A 26,274-nucleotide genomic window follows, 5' to 3' on the forward strand; every position below is an offset into this window, starting at 1 on the left:
AACGGCGGAGAAAGGCGGGAGGGCCGCGGCAGGGAGGGCCGCGGCAGGGAGGGCGGGGTCTGGGGGGCGCGGCCGTCGCTCGCTTCCCGCCCGACGTTAGGCGGGCGCTCAGAGGAGGCGGGGCGTCTGGCGGCCCCGCGTGAAGGCGGGCGGCAGGCGGTGATTGGGCGCGGCTGAGGCGGGCGGGGGAAGGTTTGGAGGGCGGGAGGGGGGAGCGCGCAGCAGCCGTCGCGGCCCCGCCGCTCGCCGCCCCGATGCCGGCGGGCACCGAGCAGCCGGGGGGCGCCGGGGAGCAGCCACCCGCCCAGGGCTCGCCGGCGGCGGCGGAGAAGCCGCCGTCCTCGGGACGCCGTCGCCCGCCGCCGCCCGCTGCTGAGCAGGGGGAGGAGTCCGGCGGCAGCCGGGTGCTAAGAGGCGGCCGGGAGCGGGGCCGGGCCGCGGCCGCCGCCGCCTCGGCCGCGGGGGGAGCCGCCGCCGCCTCCCGCCGTCGTAAGGCCGAGTATCCCCGGCGCCGGCGGAGCAGCCCCGGGGCCCGGCCCGCCGCCGAGCATCCCGCCGCCGAGACGCCGCCCGCGGCCAAGAAGGCCCCACGGGCCGGGTGAGTCCCCTGCGGCGCCGGGTTTGGCTCCCACCCTCCGCGGGGTTGGGGTCGGGGTGGGGGCCGGGGTGGGGTGGCGGGCGGCCTTTCCCCCGTCCCGCTCGAGTGGCGTGTAGGCCCCGGGGCCCGCCTGCAGCCGCGGGGTGCCCTGAGCCTCCGCCTCTTTGTTCCGGGCCGAGCTGGGGCCGGCCCCGTCGGTCCCTTCCCAGGCACGGCGGCGCCCAGAGCGCTGCCCGCCCGCGGCCGCCCTGCCTATTGCAGCAGCCGTGCCGCCGGTTGTCAGCGAAACCGTAAGTGCCTCCTGCGTGAGCCGCCCGCTGCGCAGCGTCCTCGGGGAGAGCCGCCGCCTTCTGCCCTGCTCCTCGGCCCCCAGCTTGTTTTGGCTCCGTGTGCCAAAAGGCTCAGTGAAGGAGGTGACGGGATTTATTTTCCCGCGAGGAGATGGCTGCATCTCACTGCTGCTTTATTTCTGGAGTAGGAGACTAGCCACGTGTGCGCGTACGCTTGGAGCGTTTGGTAAGGTAGCTGATCTGCCTTGTTCTGACGACAAAGTCCCTCTGATTTAGACGTAGCTATTATGGCAAGCCTGGGCTTTTGCTGATGTGTTATTGTAGCGTACCTAAGCTTTTTCTGGATTAAATAATCCATGTTGGTATAAGGGGTTAAAACCAGCGATTTGACAAGGCAGTGGGTCTGTCCACAGCTGGGAATTGGGGCTCCACATCATCCAGTTTCTTGTTTCTGCCACCACACCATAGGAGTTCTCTCTTATGCTTGCCGTTTGCATTTTTTTCAGGTGCACAGATAAAGCAGCTGTTAAAGGTAAGAGCTGAATTACTCACTCCTACTGTTGTATTCTATTTAGAAAGTCAGGGCTTTTCCACGAAGGTAGCCAAACATCTGTTGGATTTTCTTTTTAAATAATGTTTTGTTGCTTAATGACAAGTAGTTTCTTTCCAAGGTCTCTCTCAAGATTGTGGAGCTGCAAAAAGCTGCTGATGGTGTTTGCACGTGCCCAACATGCAAAAACTTACTATTCCAAATAACCACTAGGGTATTACTTTACTGTTGGAAGTTGAGACCACGCTGCAGTGCAGTTTGACAGCTCTTGTTACACAGTGGTTCCGAGTAGCTGGCAAAACCTGGGCTCTCATCTGTTCTGCTGCTGTCACAAATACAGATGTAGGTCCTCAAGAGGCACGTGAAAGATACGTGGAAATAAGAGTATTCAAATACTTAACGCTTGCCCTTTTCTAGTTTTAGTGGTTGGTGAATTTTTTATGCTTATGTCTTCAGGGAGAGAGTAGCTTATTGGGTCTAATCAAGAAAGCCCCAACTGTGGGGAGCTGCGACGAGGACTGTAACTTTTGTTCTTCCAGTGCGAACTGCGTGAATTCTGTGCATCTATTTAACGGCTTCTTGCTTGAAAGAAAAAAAAAAAGTTAGAGGGCTTTGCTCCTTACCCAGTGATGCCTTCTGAAACAGTTCCAAGTAAAAGGCCTTGTGTAGTGTTGGTTTTGATCTGACACTAGAGAATTGTCACAGAATGAAGTAGTGAGGGAAGAAGGTAGTACACCTGTGCAAATGAATTCACCTTTCTGCTGGGGCTGTTCAGTTCTTGTTTGCAGGCATTTGTGTCTTGATGGCTACCTTTATTCTTGTAATTCTATAACTCTTTCAACTTTATTTCTACAAATCTATAGCTTTACTCCATTTGGGTGTTGAAGTCTGTCACAGTTCTGCCTGGCAAGGGGTATTTTTGCAGACCAAAGTGGAATTATCCGGTGCATGTTTAGCACAGACGCGGCTTGTGTGCATTTACCTCTTACTGCATAAAGGGTGAGCAGAGTATTGTAAGAGCTTCAGCCTTTTAGGTCAAAGCAAAGTTTCTGAAATGTGTGCAAAGGCATGGCGTTGTCGCTTAATATGCATATAGTGTTAACATCACATTTTAATGGTGATTCTCAGTGTTTTGGATACCCTTAAGCAGAAATGTCTTTGTGGTTGTGGTGGGAAACAGGCAGAATAGTCCCATTTTTTACCCCAGTTCCTTGGGGTGTGCTTGGAAATGGCAACTGTCAGTCTGAAATTTCCCAAGTTTGGTGGCTTTCTGCATTCTAACTTTGGGCTCTGAGAGATTCAGCTGTCCTTGAATGTGAGAGTGGAAAAAGTATTTATTGGATTTCTTTGGCTCTTTTGATGAGTAGACTTGCCAAAATTTCCATGCACAAGCTCGTGCCATCCATTGGCACTGAGAAGTGGTGACTACTTCTAGTCCAAAGGAAATCTGCCTTGGTGAATTTTTTGTTTATTTGTTTTTTAGCCTTTAAAAAGGCAGAAGTGAGAGAGCTGCACTTTTGTGTCCCAGCTGCGCACTTAGAAGTCCTTGCTGCATGCTTATGCTTATTGGGGAAGACATGGAAGGCAGACTGGATAAGTTGTCTTCTTTGGACAGATCATGCAGTATGCAGGAGAGAAGCTTCCCTTCCACTCCCTGTTTTTTGGCCTTTAGCATAAAGTGTTTGAAGAAGCTTAATCAGGTGTAAGCAAACTTCAGCTTTCCTTGCATGGTGGGGTTTTTGGTAGCTAGGAGGCCTCCGTAATTCTGGAAGGTAAAATACCATTCGTCATTTCACCTCTGGGTGGAGCTGGGTTAAGGAAGAAATTGGGGAAAACTGCTGAGTGGTTCTGGTGAAGGCTTTGAATTTAGGTCTAGCATTTACTGGTGTGAGTTCTGACACAGAATTTAATTCTGCATAGTGATTTGCATTACACTGTTATCCTTTACTATAAAATAATAAATCCAGTTTAGAATATTGGGTTTGCACGAGCTCACCCATAACTGTTAGCCAGTGGAAGTGAGGTATACCTGGTGACATGTCCTGTGTGTCTGTTGAACAATTTAAAAACTTGCTGCACCAAAGTTTGTTCAGTAAGTTTTGTTGCCTTATGTTGGGTATTATAATTTGAAGTAAAATCACCGGTGTTGCTGTTGGTAAAGAACGCTCAGAGATGGAGGGTGAGATCACAGCTAAACTTGTGCTATCGATTAAAACTGAGATGCTATAACAGTGGAAGCGTCTTGCCAAGTTTTAACTTCTTCTGTATAGTGCCATGGGATCAGAGGGCTTTTCTCAGCAGCTGGGGAGTGCAGGCACAAAGGTCTGACTGTGCAGTGCAACGGGAAGATTACGGGAAGGTTAAAGTCGAGGGTGCGTGTCGTGTCAGAATTAGCATGCGATTGTTACCATACTAGTGTGCATGAAGGCAGTTGCAATGTCAGCTGTACTGATTGTATTTCCTGTCTTGTCTGCTTAGTCATGCAATTGCAATATTTCCCCAATGTGTTTCTGTAGAAATATTAGTTACATAAGTAGAACATTTAATCTCAGTTTATACATGAATCCTTGTAGCTAGAGTCAGACTGTGTAATATAATTCACATTTGACTTCCCACAATGCTGTATATCCTTGTGGAAATGATTTGCATTTTAGTTAGGCCTGAATAATTTTAATTCTTGGAATATAGATTTAATGAATACACTTCATGTCCTTCCCTCACTGAAGTGAAAATTCCGTGCTTACTCTGACTCTTAAAGTCATGTTGGCAGTCAAACAAAACCTGCTTCTCCAATGTAATTTTACACCCAAACCACTTTCTGACTCTCTCCACCTTTTTGTAAGATACCCAATTCAGCACTGTCAGTCCGGTCGTGTTTGATACCCTGAGCTATCACGATTAAGGATTCACTAACAGTACGATCACTCCTAGTCTCGTCATGCTCAATGACTCTTCGTGGCCAGGTTCACTAGTAGTGCAGTTTATCGAAGCAACAGAAATACAGGTTCTTACTGGATTGCACGTGACAAATGCACTGTCTGCAAAGCACATGCAAGTATAAAGTGCTGAAGTACAAAATTACAGGCTTTTCTCTGAATTTCCCAGGGAATCACCCAGTATAACAAAGTGTTCAAGTCTTACCCAACAGGCATCCCTGTGGGGGGGGGAAGAGAGGTTCAGCTTGTCAACTGATCCCAGTAGTCTACGATGGTATCTTCCCCAAGATCCCTCTTTCTTGAGGTCATTTTATACTACTTTGCATTTAGGTGGAGCTTGGGTGACTAGTCATACGTACCTTTGTTACTGATTGGTGTAAAAGTTCCTCGCTTTGATTTAAAGGTACAGACTAGGAGAAATTAGAGTGCATGCTCAGTGAGGGATGGCCGTACCTTGGAGACAGGCAACTTTGGTATGGAGGTGTGTGTTTTGGTGTTATAATGAGCGAAATTCATCCACGGGGCATGCTTTTGTAATTGTACGGTGCTGGCCAGGGCATGGTTCCATAGTTCCATCTAGTTCCCAGACCTGCAGTGATTTATGGATGAATCTGGCCACGGAGCCTTCGCTCCACTCCCCCTCCGATTATCTCTCTTAGAGCTAGTATGCCGAGCTCCCCCAGTGTTGCCAACATCTAAGATTGCAGGTTGTGTTGTTTAGAGAATGCTCACTGAATGATTTTCAGCATGCCAACCGTATTGTACCCTGGAAGTTAACTTTTATGAAATGTGGGTATAACTTCAGCCTCAAAATTTCACACCCAGTAATTATTCCACACCTTGTTTATGCAAGTTACTTTTCTTGCATATTTTTGTCTTTCAGCTGTACATCGGTATTGAAGCTTTTATTGCAATGATAAGAGCAAGGTCGAATGTAGTTCTTTAAGTGCACGTAGGTACACAGCTGTGTAGTAGTGCTGTTAAAAGGTGGAAAAAAGAGTTTGCTGGAGAGGTAAAACAGGGCCACAGGAAGCCTTTACTTAGTTAAAGCTGTAATCAGAAGAGATGTAGTGCCTTGTGCTTGGAAGTCCGTTCTCAATTCAAAGTGCTTTTGCACAGCGTGGGCTAGCAGGCGATGCCAGCAGTATTTACGTACTTCTTCAGCGTGTGGTTATAGAAAGTGTGAGTTAGAAAGGGATTCATGTGTGGAATACTTTTGTTAGACGTTCACACATGTGGACCACTATCTTGGTGATTTGTTCCATGATACGTGTGTGTCTGTGTATATCCCGCCTCCCCCCCTCCATCAGGCTACTGTAATGCACTTTGTGGGTGGCTGGTGTTGCAGCCATTCTCCCACCACTGTGGCTTTCAAGCTGTGATTTGAAGGCTCAGGAGAGAGGGGAGGTCAGAGAGTTGTTTCTTCAAGGACTATGAAAGGAAATGAGTGGGAAATGCAAGCTTGTGTTGTAGCAGTCCACCTTTAACTGCTAGAAAAAAATAAGGTTTTGCAGATTAAAAAAAAGATGGAAAACTTTAAGACTCTTGTACAAAATGGTTTTGTAGCATAGGTAACTCACATTATACCTCATTATTTTTATTCATAAAGCTTCACGCTTCTTCAGTGATGACCACTTTGCCTTTAGACTTTGTCAATATTTTGAAAGAGAAATGTCATTACTTAGAATCAAACCTCATAAATGTGCTGAATTTAAATAACTCGCATTGCCCAAACCTACTTTGACTCCTACAAGGATTTTCCTGGGTCCTGTATACACAATTTCACAGCTCTTTGGGGGTGGAGGGGGAGGGGGGAGGCCTTTGGATAGAGGCTTGTGCTAGGATTTTTTCCTGAGTTTCGTTTTTGTCTGTGCCATTATAAAATCATATGTTCAGTGCCTTACCCTTTATATGGTTACTATGTTAAATCTAATTTGCAGTCTGAGATGTATATATGTTATGGTGCATTTATTTTCATAATAGTTGTTTTATAACTTAATAATTCATAGTTCATTTTCCTTTCACTTAATTGTAAATGGGTGTTTTCTGAAGATGTCTCCTTTGCAGGGTTAGTAAGATGCTTTCAAATACTTTATAAATCAAAGCTTAGAAAATTTCTTCTTGGTAATCAAACTTGATTTGTAACAGCTGAAAGTTTGTTTTCTATACATTGAGGATAGATAAAGTGACATGGGTACTTGTTAGTGTTGTGAGAGGGATCTATTATTGCAACAAGCTTAACCTCTGAGGTGCAGGGTTGGTAAATAAAAGCTTAAACATCTGAAGAAATGTGGCTGGTAAAAGTAGATGCCAAACAACTCCCAGTTCCAAGAGTAACTGAGTGGATTTTTGAGCTGCCAGTAGAGCAGCACTGCAGCAGGACTGGTGCATAGCAAGGCACCTGTTATGAGAGGCTGGTTTATGCCAAGTCTACAAGTTGTGCTGTAAGCAGCAGAAGCAAGGAGTTCTGCTTCCAGAGGGTTTCCATCCTTCACCCCCAGTGAAACCCAGGGACAGCAGTGCTGCCAACTTTGCAAAATGGCACCTATGCTAGTATTACTTCTGCACACCCTTCCTGCAGGGAATGGTAATTGGGGTCTCCATTCTCTGGCTACCTGCTTATCTTTCCCAAAATACAGAGCAACATAGCCACTGCATCCACAAGTTATTAGGGGAACGGGAGAGCAGTGGACAGACACAGAATCGTCATGCGAGTCCTGTGATGAAGGAACTACTACTACTTCTTCAGGAAGTAAACACTTTGGACTTTCCCTTTCTGCTCTTTGCAATGAGTAATTGATATGTGCCTGGGACTCTCTTTTCCTTCAGTGCTTGGAAAGAAGGTCGGGCAGGTGTTGACTGGGATACACACATTTACTGCTCATGCCCTTGTCAGCTTGCTGTCACTTACCCAGACACGCTCGCTCTTAACACTTGCTGCATCCAGTGATATAAAAAAAGAAGCATCAAGTTTTTGGAAGTCTCCTATAAAGAAAATGCTGTGGGGCCAGGGAATGATGCAGTTGTAGATGAAGCAAGAAACAAAGCGCGAGTGCCAGTCTCTATGGCTTCCTGTGAGTATCCTGCCTGCAAAGTGGATTTATGACACAGGGCTGAACTGAGACTCATAAGGATGGGTTTGTCTCCTGGTCTGGGAGAGAGCAGACAAACTTTGGTATTTATCCTGTTTGTTTCAGTTGGTGGCAATGCTGGTGTGTGTAGAAAAATATGCTACGGGTTCTGAGATAGAGATGCTTTTGCTGGTTTCGTAACCCCGCATGCAGTGCTCCAGAGGCAGAATTAGGGTGTGAGTGAGAATGTTTCTGCTGCACATCTGAAATGGGAATCTGTGCTGACTAGCATGCCAAGTAAAGATGGAGCGTTACTGGGGTAAGCTCTGTTAAGAAGCAGAGCAGTGCCCAGAGTCTTGTCTGGCTGTCTAAACAAGTATAAGAGCGCTACAACTTTGTAGCTAGCTTCTTTCCGGGTTTCTTTTTCATGTCCCTTCTCCCAGTGACTGGTGTTTTCTTCACAAATTTTAAGATTAAAGGATGTTTGATGCCTCTTGTGTATCATCACTCAAATCTAGATGTGTTTTCTGCCTTGGACACTGTTAAGTTTAAAGGCCATCGGGAAGAATCAGCAGAGCGGTGAAAGTACCTCAGAATGAAAGCTGTATATCACTGAGTGAGTGACTTAAGGGAGAGTTCAAGGTAGGAAGAATCCCAGGAGCCAACAGATCAAAAGGATTGGTAGGACTTCAGAAAGAGGAGTTTCCCCATCTCTCTTGGATGACTTCCTGTAAGATGCAGATGTCCATGCAGTTCCCAAAACTAACTTCTGCAGAAGGTACAGGATGAGGTGGATAATAATTAATCTCAGTATTGGAGGCTTGCAAGGGAGTGTGAGCATGGGGGCATTTCTTGGCAGACTCATTTTGCCAAGTTGTAGCTTCCGCTGCCCCCTCTCTGTGAAACGTGATTTGGGTGAAAGACAGCGCCTCTGGGTCTTAATCTGAGGTTGCATGTGCTGACTGGCCGGCAGACTCTGTCAAAAAGAAGGCACGTAACTAGTTTTGCAGCAGCTGATCTGAAAAGCAAATGTTTGGTGCTTCTTTTTTCTTTGCACTGGGGGTGCCTTGATACCTATCATGTCATTGTGTATTCTTTTGTCCTGCTGGAGCCTGAGTTCTTATGGCCTGGTGTCCATCACCACTGTTGACACTTGCAATGAAATAACAGGACGTTGGCCTATAATCCATTTTCCGTGCGTCTTCTGGGAGGACAGGAACCTTCCAGAGAAATTGTGGCTAGCCAGAGCTAGTGGTGTTGACAAATTTTTGTACAGTTTTAAACACAGAATTGACTACGGCCTTTCTAATTTACAATTTCCCTGTTTCAGTCTGAAGAGGTTCAAGCAGCATTTTTGTTGTTGTTGTTGGAAAAGCAGAGCCTCGTTATCTGTAACGGCAATGTTTATTCTCTCTATATTGCTTCTCTTGCTTCTTTGTGCCATCAGCCAAATCCTGCTAACTGAGGTGTGTGGCTTTCTGTGTAGAGACATTTGTGAGAGGAGAGGGGTGATGCTGTGTTCATCCACAGGGCCTGGATTTAACCAGGATAAGTGTGGTACCCAAGACGGGACTGAAGAGAGCCATAAGGTCCCTGTGTAGTCAGTTGAGGGAGGTAGAATGTCTTCTAACTCCTTCCACTGGCGAGACAGAGACAAGGACAGCCACGTTCCTAACCTAAATGCAGATGTGAGTCCTATTACTTCCTGCCTAACATCAGAAGTTTGGCGAAGAATCCTCAAACACAATTAAAATTGCAACACCTCCAGTGACAGGCTTGTGATTACCTCTACTGCCAGGTCAGGTGTGTCAGACAAGAAAGCAGCAGGAGGAGGAAGTGCTGCTTTTCTCTCTAAGCCCGTTGCTGTCTCTGTATTTACTGTTGGGTGGTGGTTGGCTTTCTGTTTGTCTGGTGGTTGGTTTTTTGTTTTGTTAGGTTTTCTTTGAGAGGAAGGCTGGATTCGTCAGCTGTTTTTGTGAAGGAAAAAGGAAATTTAGATGTGAGAAAGAGACAGAAAATTTTTTTAAAATCTAGGACTTTCCTTTTGCAATTTTAGATTTCAGGGAAAGCCATGGTGAGCGCTGATTCCAGCCGCTAGCGCAGCTGAATACTTTGCACATACAAGGTTCCTGGTGTGGCTCTGACCCTTGCATTAAGGTCCTGCGTACCCTGTTGTAAGGGTCTAGAATTATAAGGATTTTCAATTAATGGGTCTGTAGTGCTTTGACTTCTACTGCAAAGTAAATATTTGATGCTTCTGCTAACTATGGGGTTTTTTGGAGGTACATAGGTATTAATAGCATGTGAAAATGCAATGAATCTGTTAGACAAGCATGCTGAAGTAGAGGAAGAAGTAAAAAGGAGAAGTCATGGGGAAACGCTTATTAAATACCTTCACTTCAGAGAAATGAAGCAAAATTGCTAGGTGAGTGGTGTACTTTGTAGAAATCACAGACTGGCAGGGGTTGGAAGGTACCCCTGGAGCTCATCCCGTCCCACCCCCTGCGTGAGCAGGCACACCCAGAGCCAGGGGCACAGGACCGCGTCCAGGCGGGGTGTGAATGTCTCCAGGGAAGGGACCCCACATCACCTCTGGGCAGCCTGTGCCCCTGCTCTGGCACCCGCACAGGGAAGGGGCTTGTCCTCATGTTCAGGTGGAACCTCCCGTGTTCCAGCTTGTGCCCGTTGCCCCTTGGCCTGGCGTTGGGCACCACTGAAGAGAGTCCGGCCACATCCTCCTGACACCTGCCCTTCAGATATTGATAGGTATTGATGAGATCCCCCCTCAGCCTTCTCTTCTCCAGGGTGAACAAGCCCAGGTCTCTCAGCCTTTCCTCACAAGGGAGATGCTCCAGCCCCTGATCACCTTGGCAGCTCTCCCCTGGGCTTGCTCCAGCAGTTCCCTGCCCTTCTTGATCTGGGGACCCCAGAACTGAACACAGTGTTCTGGAAATGTAGCCTCACTAGGGCAGAGTAGAGGGAGAGGATAACCTCCCTTGCCCTGCTGGCCACACGCCTTTCAATGCACCCCAGGACACCATTGGCCCCTTAGAGAATGGTTTCAAGTGTCTTTGGATTTGACTTATCATTCCAAAAACCTGAGGACATTCATAATTAGGATTAATAATGTAAAGCAGTCATAGTTTACCTTGAGATCTGCTAAACCAGGAAGCCAAAAAGAAGGTGTAGTTCATCCTCTGATGAAGTGGGCTTTATACATGCAAGACATCAGACTTGGGGTGGTCGCTGTTTTACAATGAAATTGTGATGCTTTACATCCTGTATTCCACACAGAATTGTTTTTCAGTGAAAGGTTTATTTTTTTCACCCTATTAATCAAGGATTGGGGAGTGAGTCATGCAAAGCAAAAGACGTGCTGGAAGTCAAAGGATCATTTGGATCAAAAAGACTTGATGTAGGATTAGAGATTATTTCAGATTGGGGAGAACCTCAGGATATCTCTGGTCCCACCTGCTTTTTAGCAGGGGTTCAACACAGAGTTCACCTCATGTTGCTCAGGGCTTTCTCCAGTCAGGTCTGGACAGGCTTGAGAAGTGGGCCCATGTGAACCTCCTGAGGTTCAACAAGGCCAAGCGCAAGGTCCTGCAGCTGGGTTGGGGCAACCTCTGGTATCAATACAGGCTGGGGGATGAAGGGATGGAGAGCAGCCCTGCGGAGGAGGACTTTGGGGGTACTGGTAGAAGAAAAGCTGGACATGATCTGGCAATGTGCACTTGCAGCCCAGAACCATATCCTGGGCTGCATTGAAAGAAGGGCGATTCTTCCCTTCTGCTCTGCTCTGCTCTGGTGAGACCCTGCCTGCAGTACTGTGTCCAGCTCTGGGGTCCTCAGTATAGGAAAGACATGGACCTGTTGAATCAGGTCCAGAGGAGGGCCATGAAAATGAGAGGGATAGAACGCATCTCCTATGAAGAAAGGCTGAGAGAATTGGGGTTGTTCAGCCTGGAGAAGAGAAGGCTCTGGGGAGACCGTATTGCACCCAGTCAGTACTTAAAGGGGGCTCATAAGGAAGATGGGGACAGACTTTAGTAGGGCTTGTAGTGATAGGACAGGGGTAATGGCTTTAAACTAAAAGAGGGTAGATTCAAACCATATATAAGGAAGAAGTTTTTTACAATGAGGCTGGTGGTAGATGCCCCATCCCCGGAAATGTTCAAGGTCAGGTTGGATGGGGCTCTGAGGGACCTGCTCAAGTTGAAGATGTCCCTGCCCATGGCAGAGGGATTGGACTAGATGAAATGTAAAGGTCCCTTCCATCCCAACCCATTCTATGGAGGCTGCACAACCTCGCTGGGCCTTTCTTCCAGAGCTTGACTGTCCTCTTGGTGAAAAATGGTTTTCCTGTATCCAGTCAGACCTCCCCGTTCCAGTTGATGACAACTGCCCCTCATCTGCCTGCTGTGCACTTCAGCAAGGAGGTTTGGGCTGCTTGATAACCTGTCTATATATTGTAAGGCTGCTGTAGTGTCCCCCCAGGGTTTTCTGTTCTCCAGGCTGAACAGTCACGTTTCCCACAGTTCTCCTCACAGGTTGTGTTTCAGCCCCCAGTCATCTTGGTGGTCCACTCTGGACTTGCTCAAACATGTTGACCACCTTCTTGTGGTGAGAGTCCAAAACTGGAGGGGGAAATCCAAATGCGGTCTAACTAGTGCTGAGTAAAGGGGATTAACAGTGTCCCTCTGTTCCCTGACTGTGGACCTGTAAATGGCACCAAGGATGCTATGGAGCTCCCTCGCTGCCAGGGCATGCTTCTGGCTCTTGATGTGCAGCCTGCTCTTCATTGGGACTCGCAGTGTAGCAGAACTGCTCCCCAGCCAGTCCTTAGAGGACTGTCCACTGGCTTTGCCAGCAGGTGCTTGATAAAATCCCAGGCATTTCAGTGGTACTGCTGGCTAGTGCCTTGGCAGCAGAAACCCCCTTGAAACTAGACAGCACTGTAAATGTATTTGGGTGAAAAGAAGTGGGTCAGAGCTTAGCCTAGAGCACAGGCCCTGTGGAGTGCTGCAGGTGTCTTTGTGTACTAAAGCAGTGGCAAACCTGGAGTACTGCGCATAGCCAGCTACTTGGAATTAATTTCTTCAGCACATCATTTGTGAAATTTCAAAAGGTGTTTGAGTTCATTAAGGCCCAGCATCACAGAACCAAAAAGTGAAATCAAGTGAACTGTACTTGGGAGTTTTAGCTTTTGAGGGAGGAACTTGCTCACATGGACATTTTAGTCAGTTCTGTTATCTTGCCAAAATGTAGCTGGAGATCAGCCATCAGCCAAAAAGAAACCACCTGTAGAAGCTCCAGATGAGTGGAAAGACCTCAGGCTAACACTGCTTGTGATGGTGGTTTTTTTTGCTGTAGCATAAAGCCAGAAACATTCAGCTCAGATTCCTCAAGGTTATTACCAGGTGTAGAATTCTGATTAAATATGTGTTTGGGGGATTTTTCAAACACGATTTTTAATGTGGTCCAATTTTGAAGCTAGTCTTTCATAAAGCAGTTGTTGAGGTTTATGAGTGTCTATCTTTCAGTGCTTTGGGGAGATCAGAGCCAGCAAATAATCATTTTATAAGCCTTTATCAGATGGAGATGTAAGCCGTTTAAAAATATTTGTGTCTTTACTTAGAGGCAGCAGGAAATGTGAAGAGGGTTTTAAATGAAGGCTTGCTGAGGTAAGGCCCTGGGGTGTGTCCTGTCTGGCTTGGCGGAGCTATGCTCCCTGTCAGTGTAGACGAGGGCAGTTATGCTATTCCACATCATGTATCAGAGAGGAGTGTGAATTAATGATGGGACTTACGCTTTTTATTATTATTGAAGAGATTGCAATGGGTGTTTCAGATCTCAAAGAAGAGAAGGAAGAAGAGGAAGTTTCCAGTGTTCTCGGCCACAGCGCTCCTGTCAGCACAGCCAGGCCTAGCAGAAGCTGGCGCAGCAGCAGGTCAGCCACTGCAGCCCGCCAGCGTGACACTGAGAATTCGCGTGCTTCCAGATCCAAGACTGGTTCCCTGCAGCTCATCTGCAAGTCAGAGCCAAACGCAGACCAGCTTGAATATGGTACGTGGGAAGCCCTGGCATGAAAGTGCCTGGAGATAGTCAGGTCTTGGGAACCTCTGAAGGGAGCTGGATGTAGGTGTAACTTTGTGAGCTGTATGCAGACTGTGGCTGGTACAGGCGTGGTGCTTCTTGGTCACGAGTACCTTCTGCCACCAGCACTCCTGGCACTGAATGTCGACGGAGGTATCTTGAGGCAGATGAGCTCACTGCAGCGAACACAGATTGAAACCTAATGGTGACTTTTCCTTTCAGAGGTCACAGAAGAGCATCAGTCTCCAGCTGGAATCAGGTAGGAAACTCTTTGTTTTGTGGTATTTCTTCCTATTTAGTGTCTATGTAGTGGCTTCTGTGAAAGGATCTGTGGGATGGATAGTACCTCTGTTTTCATTCAGTCCTGGACCTTTGCATTTTCAGTCTGGATTGCAGATGGATTGCAGATGTACCGCAGATGTCAGGAGATACTGTGGAGAAATGGATAGTAAGATCTGATCTGGGCATTTCACCTGGTAGCTTAATTCCTTCAGGAGCAGATGCTGTAGTTAGGTGGGCTCACAAGAGGAGGCTGCTCTGACTAGCCTGTCTGTTTTGGCTGTCATCATGCTCCTTAGTCAGTGCAAGCTGTTAGCTTTCCCCAGTCATGCTGGATGAGAAAGTGCTCTGTAATAGTGCCTTTCCCATCCACGTGAATATTCTTGCAGTAGTCCTTAAGCTGTTGCTGCTAAAGTCCTCTGTTCTCCTTTTCTCCCAGCAGTGATGATGAAGAGGAGATGCTAATCAGTGAGGAAGAATTTCCCTTCAAAGATGATCCAAGAGATGAAACCTACAAGCCCCATCTAGAGAAGTATGTTGGATTACACACTTACTGTGTTTTTAGACCAAAAAAAATTGTGCTGCCTTAGTTGAATGAGCTTAATACAACCCAAAGAACCTGTGTTAGTTGCTGAGGTGGAATAGCTTCCATTGGACACAGTGTTTTCTAAATATTGCCTGCAGCTATCGGGACTGTTCTTCTCTAATGGACTAAAGCCTTTAGAGGCCTGTTGGCTGCCAGGTTCTTCCTTAATCCTTGTTCATACTCCTGCTTAGAAGTGGGACTTGGTAAATAGACCTGACCTTCAATCCAGTTTTTGCCTGAATCTTCGTAAAAAGCAGACAACGGGAAGAGTACTGGAGTAATATGTTGTGTTTGTGCCTTTGTAGGGAAGCACCAAAACAAAGGAGAAAAGCCAGCAAGGTGAAGGAGGAAAAAGAGAAACAGAAAGAGATTAAAGTAGAAGTGAAAGAAGAGAGTGAGTTTCGGGAAGATGAAGAACCACCAAGGAAGTAAGTAAAACTCTGCAGTCTTATGTAGCTATGTGTATTGAATATTTTGCATTCTTGCTGGTGCACAACAGCGTGGTGGTGTTGTTTGCTTCCCGCCTCCTCCTCTGGGCCTGAAAGATAATAGGGCAGAACCTTTTGTTCTGAAAAAACTCCTGCTTCCTATTATCTTGCACATGTTTGGCAAGGAAAAATAAGAGTTGGTATATTCATTTGGTTTAAGTTGAGGGTTTTCTTTTTCTCCATACTGTGGTTTAGGCAGCCTACCTGGATACAGCCACAGTGTGAAATACTTCAGAGCCTTCTTAAAATTGGTTTCTGTTGTCATGTCTGCAGTGGATTAAACTTTATTATTTATTAGAAAGCCTGTTTGAGAAGGCAACATCTCTTCTGTTGTGTGCCTAGAGGCAGACATGGGAATGCTTTGTACGTGTTCTGTGGTAAGTGTCCTCTTTGTACATTTGGGACTAACATACCACAACTCAGGGAAAACAGCTGTGTTCTCCCTCGTTTTGGAGAAATAAAAGAACAAACTTGGGCTACCTAGTCAGTCACTAGTGCTTTGAGTGGAGACCCAAAACCTTTGGGTGTGCTGTCACTGGAACTCAATGCTGAGGCGTGCCTTCTGGCAAGTGAGGCAGATTGGATTTGTGTGTCTGTGTCAAAGCTATTCTTTGGGATAGAGTTGGGCGGCGGACGAAGCAATTTTTGCACTTCAGCTCCTCTGTGAGCAGTTGGAAACAAATGGGGCTCCCCCTGCTGGTCTGTGGTGTGGGGCTCTGCACACCTCTCAATTTCTCTTGCTGTTTCTAAGCTGCTGCAGACCTGATTTACATTGGAGAGGAGTAAGGATGCTGATGAGACCCTTTTTTTACTGTTAGAGTGGCTTTCTGAGGCTTGTGGTTGTGTTGTTTGGATCACTTGGATACTTTTGTGCATAATGAAACCTGTGCCTCTTCAGAAGGCTTTGCTTGAATGCTGAGTGCCAGTTCAGCATGTTACTGGCATGGTCTTGCTATCAATAAAGATGTCTCAGTACAGCCTAGAAAAGACTTCCATCAATCTACTGTAAGTGTCTCTGCAGCTATATGATCAAGCAGGCATGATGTTCTGGGCAGAGCTATTGCTTGGGAGGGTACATCTTACATGTAAGCATAGCTCTGCTCAGATGGAGCATAGATTTTTGTCTTTGCTGGTATATATATTTACAGGTATGCTACAGTTAATTCAGAGGACTGTAAAATAGCTGCTAGATCATCAGTCCCCTTCCTAGTCATGCAGACTGATGTTTTTCACATGGTGTGAAACATTACCCAACAGAGCAGAGGAAATAGGGTGCACCATCAATTCTGGACTGTGTTGGCAAAATTATATGTTTATTAAAAAAATGCATTAGGAAATGGAGGGGTTGTGAGAGCAAACCACATGAAGCATTTATTTCTCAAGAATGTTGCCTTCCTCTGAATCTGCCTCCAACTTGCACTCGGTTGATTTTTTTCTAGAGCTTGCAGTTAATAAGGGAAAAGCTTGCTAACTGTCTGCAGCAGAAGCTTACAAGGACAGAATCTCATGTACTGATGTGGAGTCTGGAAAGGGATGAATTTAATTATAAGGTCGCAAGTTCTTTGGACAGTTGCAGGTTTAAAAGAAAAAATGTGAAACATGCTATGGCTGGTTGAAGTTTGTGGGGTGCTTTGGGGGTGTTGTGGGTTTTTTTTTTTTAAATAGCCAATCCTCACTCTGTTGTGGCAGAAGAGTTGGTAATATCTAACTGCAGCCTGTTGGGCTGTGGCTGTCTGATGCCTGTTTATTGGTATCTGCACAGTTGTGAATGGTGGGCTGAGACACATTTGAGCTAGGCAACCGTGTTCAAAAATGTGTTGTACGCTAGACCTATCAGGTAGTCATGCAGCCGCAGCCTGTGCTGGCAGGGGCAGGGTGATTTGAGGTCTGCCACGTGCCACCAACTGTCACGCAGAAAAAAGTGTCGCCCAGGTATCAGACACATGGGGACCACAGCTCCACAGGGATGCGATGTGGCAGTTATGCAAAATATGGGACAATTTGTATGGAGGCCTGGTTATTCAACTACTTTAGGGAACCCGCCCGTCTTTTACAAGAGCGTTTCCTTAGAAACTCTTCAGGCATTTTGATCCAGAGCAGGTGGCTGACTTGCCAGAGCCAGCTGACTTACCAGGTGCAGTGTTACTTTTCAGCCTAGAAGTGTAGAAGGGTTCTGCAGTATTTCATATCGTGTGCTATAGCATACACTTCAAAAACTCTGCCCACTACCAATGTAAAGAAGCTTCTTTCAATTCTGTTTTTGTAATCCTGTTACAGGAGGGGAAGGAGGAGAAAGGATGATAAGAGCCCAAGGCTGCCCAAGAGAAGGTAAGTGATCCTCTCCACTCAGTGCTGTTCTGAAGACTTGCTTCCCTTGTGTCCTACCCAGGTATGTTGATTGGCTCAAAGCCATCTCTCTTGCACAGTATAGAAATCTGCCTTAAAGGGTGGGGAGGGGGAGGGGTGGGAAGCTGTGTGGCTTGCCTTCCAACCTTTCCTTCCCCCTTCTCCCTGTAGGTGTGGGTTTGATTTCTTCCAACTGAACCAGCCCCTCCCACCACTTCTGAGTTGATTCCTAGCCTGGCATTGCCCAACAATAAGGTTCTGGGAACTCTCTGCTGGTGTTTTGTCAGCTCTGGGGAGAGCCCTCAAGTAGTGCTAGGAGTGGAGGGAACTCTTGGACAGAGTCTATCGGCATAGCCCAAACCCGAACATTGGAGTAGTTATCCTTTGTTCTCACATCACTGAGCTGCATTTGCACTCATTATCTTGCTGCTGCCCTGGCTTCAGATGCTTCAGCTAACCACTCTGCCTGATTCCTTACTGACTTCTTAGGAAGAAGCCTCCGATACAGTATGTCCGCTGTGAGATGGAGGGCTGTGGCACAGTCTTGGCTCACCCACGTTACCTGCAGGTTGGTTGAGATTTTTCACTTCCTGAATGGCATGTGTGAGGGCAGGGCCATTTAGAACAGACAGCTAATCTTCCACTGGCACTGAAGCACTCTGTTCTAATGCTGTCTTTTTGGTAGACAATCAGTTGTGGCCACGTGTATGTCTATATCTGTCCTGTTGCTAGATGTCCACGTTCATTTGGCTTTCTCCTCTCAAGGGAGATCAAAGCCTTTGCGTTCATGGTATAAGGGTGTCTTGTCAGTGATTGGAGTCTGGTAGCCTGCTGAGGGGGACATCTGGGATCGGTGTATCTCAGCTGTTCTCTTAGCTGTGTAAAGAGAGAGTCTAAAACCTTTCACTCTTCCTTTATAGCATCACATAAAGTACCAGCACTTGCTGAAGAAAAAATATGTGTGTCCTCATCCCTCCTGTGGTCGGCTCTTCCGGCTCCAGAAGCAGCTCCTGCGGCATGCCAAACACCACACAGGTACAGGGAGGTGGGAAATAGGTACAAACTCCTCCTCCTCAGATTAGTGAACAGAGAGGGAAGAAAATTGAAAAGCCTCTAGAACTTCTGGGGAGAGTGAAGCCAAAGCAGAGATTTGCAGCAGCAGCAGAGTATTATTTCCTTCTGGAGTACCATCTTTTTAAGTAAATGAAAGAAATAGGCTATAGAGTTTTTCATGCATCCCCTGGCAAGTATCACTCAGGGGTTCTGTAGAGGAATAAACCAAGCCAAGCTTTATCCCATTTTGCCAGTCCTTCAGTATTGGTCAGAACGCATAGTAAGCTCTTAGGAGAGTCTTAATCACACCTTAACTCTCCAGATCAGCTGCTGTGGTGTAGTGTGGGACACCACCTCCTTTGCTATGCCTGCTGGCCTCCCAGCACTTCTAGTTCTGCTGCTTCTTGGGCAGCTTTACCTGCAACATGTGAGAGCTGGGAAAGGGAGCAGGTCTGCGGGAGAGTAATGCTCCTACTGCTGTTGCTTTTCAGATCAAAGGGATTACATCTGTGAGTACTGTGCCCGGGCATTTAAGAGTTCTCATAACTTGGCGGTGCACCGAATGATCCACACGGGCGAGAAGCCCTTGCAGTGAGTACCGCTGCCTGTCTTTTGCTCTCCTGCTTTGAGGGATCCTTAGATACACCCGTTCTTGGACTGCACCAAGAACAGGGGCAGCTCTGAAGTCAGGGCTGGAACCTGTTCTTGGTGTCCCAGCTGTCTTTAAATGAACACCTGTAGGAGTGTTTGAGTTGCCACTTGTCTCACCTGCTCCTTGAGGCAGTGTCTCAGTAGAGATCTGAGGAACATAAGCCCTCTGCAAATAAAACTGGAAGAGCTGGAGCTACAGTGACATCCCATTTTAGCGAGCTTCTGCTGTTTTCCTGAGCTGCCTCTTTGCTACTGCTGTCCCCACAAGTGTGTGGGGCTCTCCCTTTGTTGTGACCTCCCCCTTGTCCCCTCCCAGGTGTGAGATCTGTGGGTTCACCTGCCGGCAGAAGGCTTCCCTCAACTGGCACATGAAGAAGCATGATGCGGACTCCTTCTACCAGTTCTCCTGCAACATTTGTGGCAAGAAATTTGAGAAGAAGGACAGCGTTGTGGCCCACAAAGCCAAGAGCCACCCTGAAGTGCTTATTGCTGAAGCACTGGCTGCCAATGCAGGTGCCCTGATCACCAGCACCGACATCCTGGGCACTAATCCTGAGGCCATCGCGCCACCCACTGATGGCCAGGGCCTCCCCCTTCTTCCCGATCCCCTGGGAAGTGCTGCCCCAGCAGATTGCCTGCTGCTGAACCCTGAGGGGATGCCGAAGACATACTGCAGTGGGGCAGAGCGTGTGAGCCTGGTGGCTGATGGCAAGCTCTTTGTGGGCAGCGGCAGCAGTACAAACCCAGAGGGTCTCGTCATGAACACAGAGATCCTGGGAGCCACCACGGAGGTGCTCATTGAAGATTCAGACTCCACTGGACCCTAGTGGGTGGGGAGCATGTGGGTGCTGGGACAGTTTGGACTCTGTATTTAAAAGGAGAGAAAAAAAGAAAAAGGAAAAAAAAAGACACTGAAAGAGAGAAGTTAAACAAAACTTACAATACTAGTAAATAACCGAAGGGTCTGTTCCCCTCCAGCGTGGATCACAGCACATACTCTTTCTCCCAACCACTTCTCTCTCTCCCACTGCTCCTTTGTAGAAAGGGGCACATGCTGCCATTACCAGAGCAAGTTGGATTGAGCGACGGATTTCTCCAAGGGAGGGGGGACTGCTGAAACCCTTCGCTCTACCCCAAAGCAGATGCCTTTCTGGCTCCTTGACGTGGCCCCACTCACAAACTAGAAAGCGTTTGATGTGCTCTGGACAAGTTTCTTGGGACTCCCTCTTACCCCTGGTCCCAACTTCTATGCATTGCTGCACTCTGGTCCTTGCAGTCTCATTCTTCCTCCTGGGGCTGGGAGTTTGGCTTGGCACTTTAGGCCCCCTCAGCAGGGTGAGCTGTGAAACAGCGCACGTCCCTCTCCCCACCGCACTCCTCTGCTCTGGCTCTGGCAGGAAGTCGAGGGAACGCCCTGGCTCATAGATCATGTTTGCTTGGAGAGGCCCAGGGGCTACAGGAGCCCTGCGTGGGAGAGGCAAGGAGGAGCATCCCAGTTTGACGACAGTAATTTGCACTTTGAACATGTTTCGTTTTTGTGTTGTGGTAACAAGATTCCTTATTTATTGATTAAAAAAGGGTCGGTATTCTTTAGTTATGTTCTTAGGGGGTGGGGGTGGAAAGGGTTCAGGCTATTTCCCAGTAGTCTCCTTCACACTAGCAAGCTGCAGGAAGCAGGTTGTGCCATCGTAACAGCAGCTGGGAGAGCTGAGGTGAAGGCAGCGTTCTGGAGTCAGATGTCTTCCACAGCTTTTCCAGAGTAGAGGGAGAGCCCCTGGAGAAGAGCCTGTTTGCAGTGGGAGTCTCTGCAGCAGCATTTTAGCAGGAGGATGAGGTGAGTGATGGAACCGCTGGCTGTTGTCTCCCTCCCCGGTCGGGGTGAGCTCCATGCATTAAATGCTCTTATTGCCTCCCCCTTGCTCCCTAGCCGTTCAGGGCAGAACATCATTAGCCAGGAACTTGTTCTCATGACTTAAGACAGTTGCTTGCTGCTGGGGGTTGTCATGCTCCTCATCCAGCTCTGCCTCTCCTTTCCAGGCCTAGACAAAGATAGAGAAGCAGGAACTGGATATGGTTGTCTCAGGGTTGTTTATCCAAGACAATAGACTGAGGTGGGTCTAAGGGGCTGTCAGCATCTCTCCCTGCCCCCATTTTGAGGGGGAGGGTGTTGTGCAGCCGTGTTCTCAAAGCTTCTCTCTTCTGTGCAAACATCCCTGCTTTCCACGAAACGTGGCGGTTCAGCTGTTGCCTGCCGGTGTAGTTGGGACAGCTCTGAGCCCTTGGAAAAGTTTACATAGGACATGATGTGTCTGCTATGGAGACTTGGATCTTTTTGCTTTTATCTGAAACTTTGTGTGGAGATTCAGTGGCCTTGAATTCGTAGTGTTTTTGGAAGAGGTGAAGAATAACCTGGACTTTTTGTTTGTCGCTTGTTTTTTCGGTTGGGTTTATGTGGTTGGGAGTGGAGCTAAAGTATCTTGTCTGAGCACAAGACCAGCTAAATTGGTCTGTAGCACACAGCAGCTGGGCAAAATTGGGTCCCTGGGGTCTGGAGAATGGCAATAAAACATGGAATTTAATTGGAAACCTTTTACAGGGAACTGACTCTGAACACCCACTCTGTCCCCTGTGCTGCCTGGAAATCCAGCTGTGGCCCAAGCCTGACATCTTTTATTGGGCCATTTGTCCTGATTTGTTCCCTTCCTTCCCCCCTTACAGTGGTATCTTTGTCAGAGCAAATTGAAACACTTGTGGTGTTGAGGCAGCTTGTGGCTGAACAGTTTGCAACCCTGTTGTCTTGTGCCCTGGGTGTGGGCATCCCACATTCTTGCACCGTGGCAGCAGCATGGTTCCCGTGCCTGCAGGAGATGCGTCCGGCCACAAGTCGCTCTTCAAGATGAGGACCAAGATAAGGACGAGGGCCCAGTGTACCTGAATGCAGGTCTCTTGGGACAGAGTGCATGTCAGGTCTGTGGTGGTACAGGGTTAAACTAAACCAGTTTCTTCAGTTGGGATGATCCAGTTTCTTGCTTGGATCAAATTACTGTGATTTCCAGCAGGAAGCTTTCAGGTGGCCAGCCAGTTCTCTCCCCTTGCAAACTAAACAGAAGCAGCATAATGAGATGTGTTCACCCCAACTCTGGTGGTTTCACCCCCCAGCAGTGCAGATCATCTGTCTGGGGACACTTGGGGCTGGCCGAGCCACACTGTGGTATCGGCCACTGGTAGCACATGTTGTGCAGGTTGGCTGCATCATGCTTGCTGAGACCATGCTGCTGGAGCTGCATGATATGCCCTGCCCCTGTGCCCCATGGGAGGTGCAGAGTGGGCAGAGCCTTGCACAGAACACTAAATGGAGAGCTTGGGGTTTTGTTTTCTGAGGGAAGGCACTAAAATGCTCTTGGGTCAAGGGCTTGCACACCTCTGGTGATGCAATGCTTGGCACCTGGCTGGGAGGGAAGGGAGGCTGCCTCGTCCTGCATCTGCCCCACCCGCCCTGAGCGGAGCAAGGAGTTTGCTGTTGGCTGCATTTCTGGGATGCAGAGTTGAGCAGCTCCTTTCTTTCCTGGCCCGGACACCTCTGATCCCTGCCACTCCCTGCCTTGACCTTCCATGCACACCTCTCTAGCTCTCCTTTTTCTTTTTCTGGTCTCGACCAGTTGCCTCTCTGTCCTCTAACCACAGCCTGTTTAACCCCTGATGCAGGAGAGACTGGTGTAGCTTCTTTCCAACTTCCATTTGAAACCCTAAAACTGACACAGCCCTCCTGCAGTTCCTCCTCCCCTTGATGTCTCTCCTTCACTCGCATGCAGTTTGCTTCAATAAATTATTGTAGTAGTTTGCAATAAACTTTTTTGTATTTTTTTTTCCCCTGTATTTATTTTTTTTTTTTCCTCCTGGGGAGGGAATGGAGGGAGCACAGGGCCCTTTGCCTGCTCTTAGCGTCTTGGAGAGGTTGCAGGTGCTGTGCCTATGTGCAGGCAGGGGCCTCCCTCCGGGGGCCCTGGGGTGCAGGGTTTGGGCCAGGGGCTCTGCCAGCTGGAGCTGGGGGGCTGCTGGAGCTCAGCAGCACTTTCTGCAGTAGCCACCAGGTGGCAACGATGCTGTTGGGCTGGCCACCAGCTCTGGGAGCTGGGGCTGGGGGCCCTGGGCAGTCCCCCAGCCAGGTTGGGGCAAGGCTTGGTGTACTGCTATACTAAAGGGAAACTGCTTTTCAACTCCTGTTTTCTTTTTTTTTTCTCAATCTGGGTAATGCATAACCAAAATAAACGTACTGAGGAAAAACCAAACCAACCACAAGGGCTGTTTTTGTCTTGGTGCATGCAGCTCACCTGTGGTGGGTGGCTGGTGTTGCCCTGGGTTGTCTGGGACCTCCTCTGCTGTCTGCAGCCCTGCTTTGGGGCAGGACCCCTCTGGGAAAGCGGGGTTAGATGTGGGGGACCTAATCCCATACAGCCACGGGGGGAATAAGAGGGCTGGAGGGGGCTGGGACAGGGCCCTGCAGCCTCCTGTCAGGGTTTGGGTTGCAGCCCAGCCTGCAGCCGGTGCTGGATCTCCAGCCCAGGGGCTCCCCTCTGTCCCTTGCTGGTGAGCCTGCAGTGCTCTGCCCCACTCAGGCCCGAGCCTGCTGCCTGGGCTGAGATGTTGAGCAATGTCCGGGCTTTGCTTGCCTCTTCCTGGCAGTGGTTTCCCGCGTTCTGGCATGAGCCGGAGGGGATTAGACTGCTGCTAATCTCGCTCTGTGGCTGGGAGGGAGGAATGAGTTAGAGCTGGGGCTGGGAGCCTGTTGCCACCAGGCAAGACTGTTCTGGGCAAGGCACTTGGAGTAGCAAAGCATGTGGGAATTAGAGAAATAATCTGTTGCTGTTGATCCCAGAGGCGGGAATTTGCAGTGTCGTGCCAGGCCCCAGGCGCAGAAGAGGGGGAGAGCCAGGCCAGCGGACGTGTGAGCGGAGCTCCCTGCTGGAATGCACCAGCTCAGCAAGGGATTGTCCTCCCTGGGCCGGGCAGGCGCTGCGCCATGAGCCTGGTGCCTGTGATGGCTGCCCGGGCCATGGCGGCATCAGACAGCCCCTCAGCTGCCCTCCGGCGCCGTGACCTGTGCAGCCGAGGCATCCGCCTGGCTGGGAAGATGCGCTCAGACGTCGTCGACCTCCTGGACACCTATGTGAGTTTGCCTTGCTCTCCCTGGCTGCCCGCTGGGCTGGGAGTGCTGGCAGGGTGGCTGCCAGGGTCTAGGGGCTCTTGGCAGCTGTGCCAGGGCGTGAGGGCTCTGGCCTGTGGTAGAGATGGGGGATGAAATGCTGCTGGTATCTGGGCCCTGGTGCTGCCAGCCGACGCTTGGGTAAGCCTTGATCACCTGGCCTTGCACTGCTCCAGATGCTTCCTGGCCAGCACCAGAGCTGAATCAGGCCCCCCTGGAGCTGGTGCCGGCGGGCCTTGGGGTCTCCCTGTTTCTCCTGTCACCGCTGATCCCCGGCTGCTCTCACTCCTGCAGGTGGAGCGGCAGGGCTTGGACGCCTCAGCCAGCGTGGCGGCGGTGGAGGGGGTGCCGGTGGCAGCAGTGGAGCGCTGGGATGAGCAGACAGGCACCCAGCGGCTGCTGGAGAACCTGGCGGCATACCGGGCCTTCCGAACCCTGCTGGCCCAGATGCTGGAGGAGCAGCGGGAGCAGCTGGGTGAGGCTGATGCTGCCCTGGGCCAGGCGCTGGCAGCCGTCCTGCTCCAGGTCTCAGCTTTCGCCTACCACCTTGAGGAGCTGCTGCGGCTGGAGAGCCGTGGGGCCCCCAGCGAGGAGGGGGCTGGCCCCCCTCCACCCCCCCACCTTGGCCTCTTTGAGAGGAAGCTGTGGGGCCTGGGGGTGCTGCGGGAGCTGGCCCAGTGGGCTGTCAGGTCTGCACGGGACCTGCGGCAGCTCGCCAAGCCCAGCGTGGGCAGCAGCTCAGCCCCCAGCCCGGCTGAGAGCACTTGAAGGCAGGCATGGGGCAGGGGGGCTCCTTGCCCACCCCTGTGGAGGGCTGCTGACAGCGAAGGGGGTTGTTCAGGGAGGGGGGGGATGGGAGGCACCGTGTCGTTAATCCCTGCGCCCCCTATGCTTTTGGTGCTGCTCCCTGTGGGCTCCTTTCCCTGCGGGGACACTGAGGCACGGGCTGCACTCCACCCGAGGGAGTGGGGGTCCGCAGGTGGGGCAGGCCTTGGGGGTGGCTCAGGCTCTGTCTGCTGGGGGGTTGGAATGACCCCCTGGGAAGCAGCTTTGCCGCTTACCCCAGGGCCTGGAGACCATGACCCTCAGCAGGCTATGGCGGTGCTGGCCTTGTCTTTAAAATTTGGTTGCTGCCTAGCTTGCCATGGCTAGGTGCTGCCTCTGGCTGACAGAAGCTGCCTTGGGGTGCTTGTGGAGGCAAGGCAGGAGCAAAGGGGCAGAAATATACCACCTGAAGAAAGGGGTCTTGGGACCTGCCCTCTAGCTGCAAGATTCAAGGCTTGGCCTCCTTCATGTGGACTCTTTTCTCCTGCCCGGCTCACGCTTTTGTGCATAGAATTTCAGCTCTAACTGCCTGGGGGCTTTTTCGGGGGGGGGGGGGGGGGGGGGGGGGGGGGAGGGAAGGTATGATCAGGAGGGGATTTCTTAACTGCTTGGACAAGGTAATAGAGAGGATCTTTTAACTGAAGGCTATGATTCAGAAGACCCTCCGCAAGGAGGTTTGTGCTTCCAGGGGTTATTTTGAGACTGGAAATGGAGTGGAGGGTTAAACAGCCCCAGACACATTGCTCACCCTGTGAAAGGGAATGCCACGAGGTTTCGAACCTTTTCACAGCTGTCCAGGCCCTGGTTTTCTTGCTGACTGGATGTGATGGCTGCCGAACAAATAAAAGGGCTGGGAGATCTACTGGGGTGATATGACTTCTTGGGGGAGGTGGGACAGTGGGGCTCAGCCTCACCTGAGAGCCTGGGATGCCCTGTTCCCACCCCAGGGAAGGGTCGGTCCCCGTGAGGTGGGATGTCTGGGGGGGGGATGAGACATGTTGAGAGGCCATGGCAGGGATGGAGATGGAGGTGACAGGAGGAGGAGGCTGGGGGTGTGTCGCTGGGGTTGTACCCCATCCTGGTGTGACCCTGCCTTCCTCCCTGACCTGTGAGAGGGAAGGAAACATAGGGGGACACCGGGGACACAGGGTGGGGAGGAGGCTGGGCATGTGCCCAGCCAGCTCCACACAAAGCGGCTTTGTCGCCATGGGTGGTGGCGGCACTGGGCACAGTGCCTGCACCAGCACCAGCGGCGTCTGCGTGGGCATGGGGGGCCCCAGGCACCGCGGGAGGACAAAAGGG

At 49.7% G+C, this 26,274-nt stretch overlaps 2 protein-coding genes across 4 annotated transcripts; both read left to right on the forward strand.

Annotated features, from left to right (window-relative positions):
* The first annotated feature begins 199 nt into the window (after positions 1-199).
* Positions 200-22,809, forward strand: ZFP91 (ZFP91 zinc finger protein, atypical E3 ubiquitin ligase). Of its 3 annotated transcripts, XR_012660870.1 has the most exons (12): positions 200-598; positions 1,395-1,420; positions 13,296-13,511; positions 13,764-13,800; positions 14,260-14,352; positions 14,712-14,834; positions 17,172-17,222; positions 17,730-17,808; positions 18,161-18,275; positions 18,785-18,884; positions 19,261-20,450; positions 20,694-22,809. XR_012660870.1 is itself a non-coding variant. In XM_075095382.1 (11 exons), the coding sequence occupies exons 1-11, from the start codon at positions 255-257 to the stop codon at positions 19,769-19,771; spliced, it is 1,695 nt and encodes a 564-aa protein (XP_074951483.1). In that variant the 5' UTR covers positions 200-254; the 3' UTR covers positions 19,772-22,809. The 3 variants fall into 3 exon arrangements, 2 of the variants coding, with proteins under 2 accessions (XP_074951483.1, XP_074951484.1); XM_075095382.1 differs by having other exon boundaries at positions 19,261-22,809; XM_075095383.1 differs by having other exon boundaries at positions 201-598; positions 14,263-14,352; positions 19,261-22,809.
* Positions 20,694-25,512, forward strand: CNTF (ciliary neurotrophic factor). Its single transcript, XM_075095384.1, has 3 exons — positions 20,694-20,778; positions 23,821-24,111; positions 24,442-25,512. Exons 2-3 carry the CDS (start codon positions 23,965-23,967, stop codon positions 24,913-24,915), a joined length of 621 nt encoding a protein of 206 aa, XP_074951485.1. The 5' UTR covers positions 20,694-20,778; positions 23,821-23,964; the 3' UTR covers positions 24,916-25,512.
* Positions 25,513-26,274: the final 762 nt, after the last annotated feature.

Source organism: Phalacrocorax aristotelis, chromosome 5 (genome assembly GCF_949628215.1).
Source record: "Phalacrocorax aristotelis chromosome 5, bGulAri2.1, whole genome shotgun sequence".
NCBI lineage: Eukaryota > Metazoa > Chordata > Aves > Suliformes > Phalacrocoracidae > Phalacrocorax > Phalacrocorax aristotelis.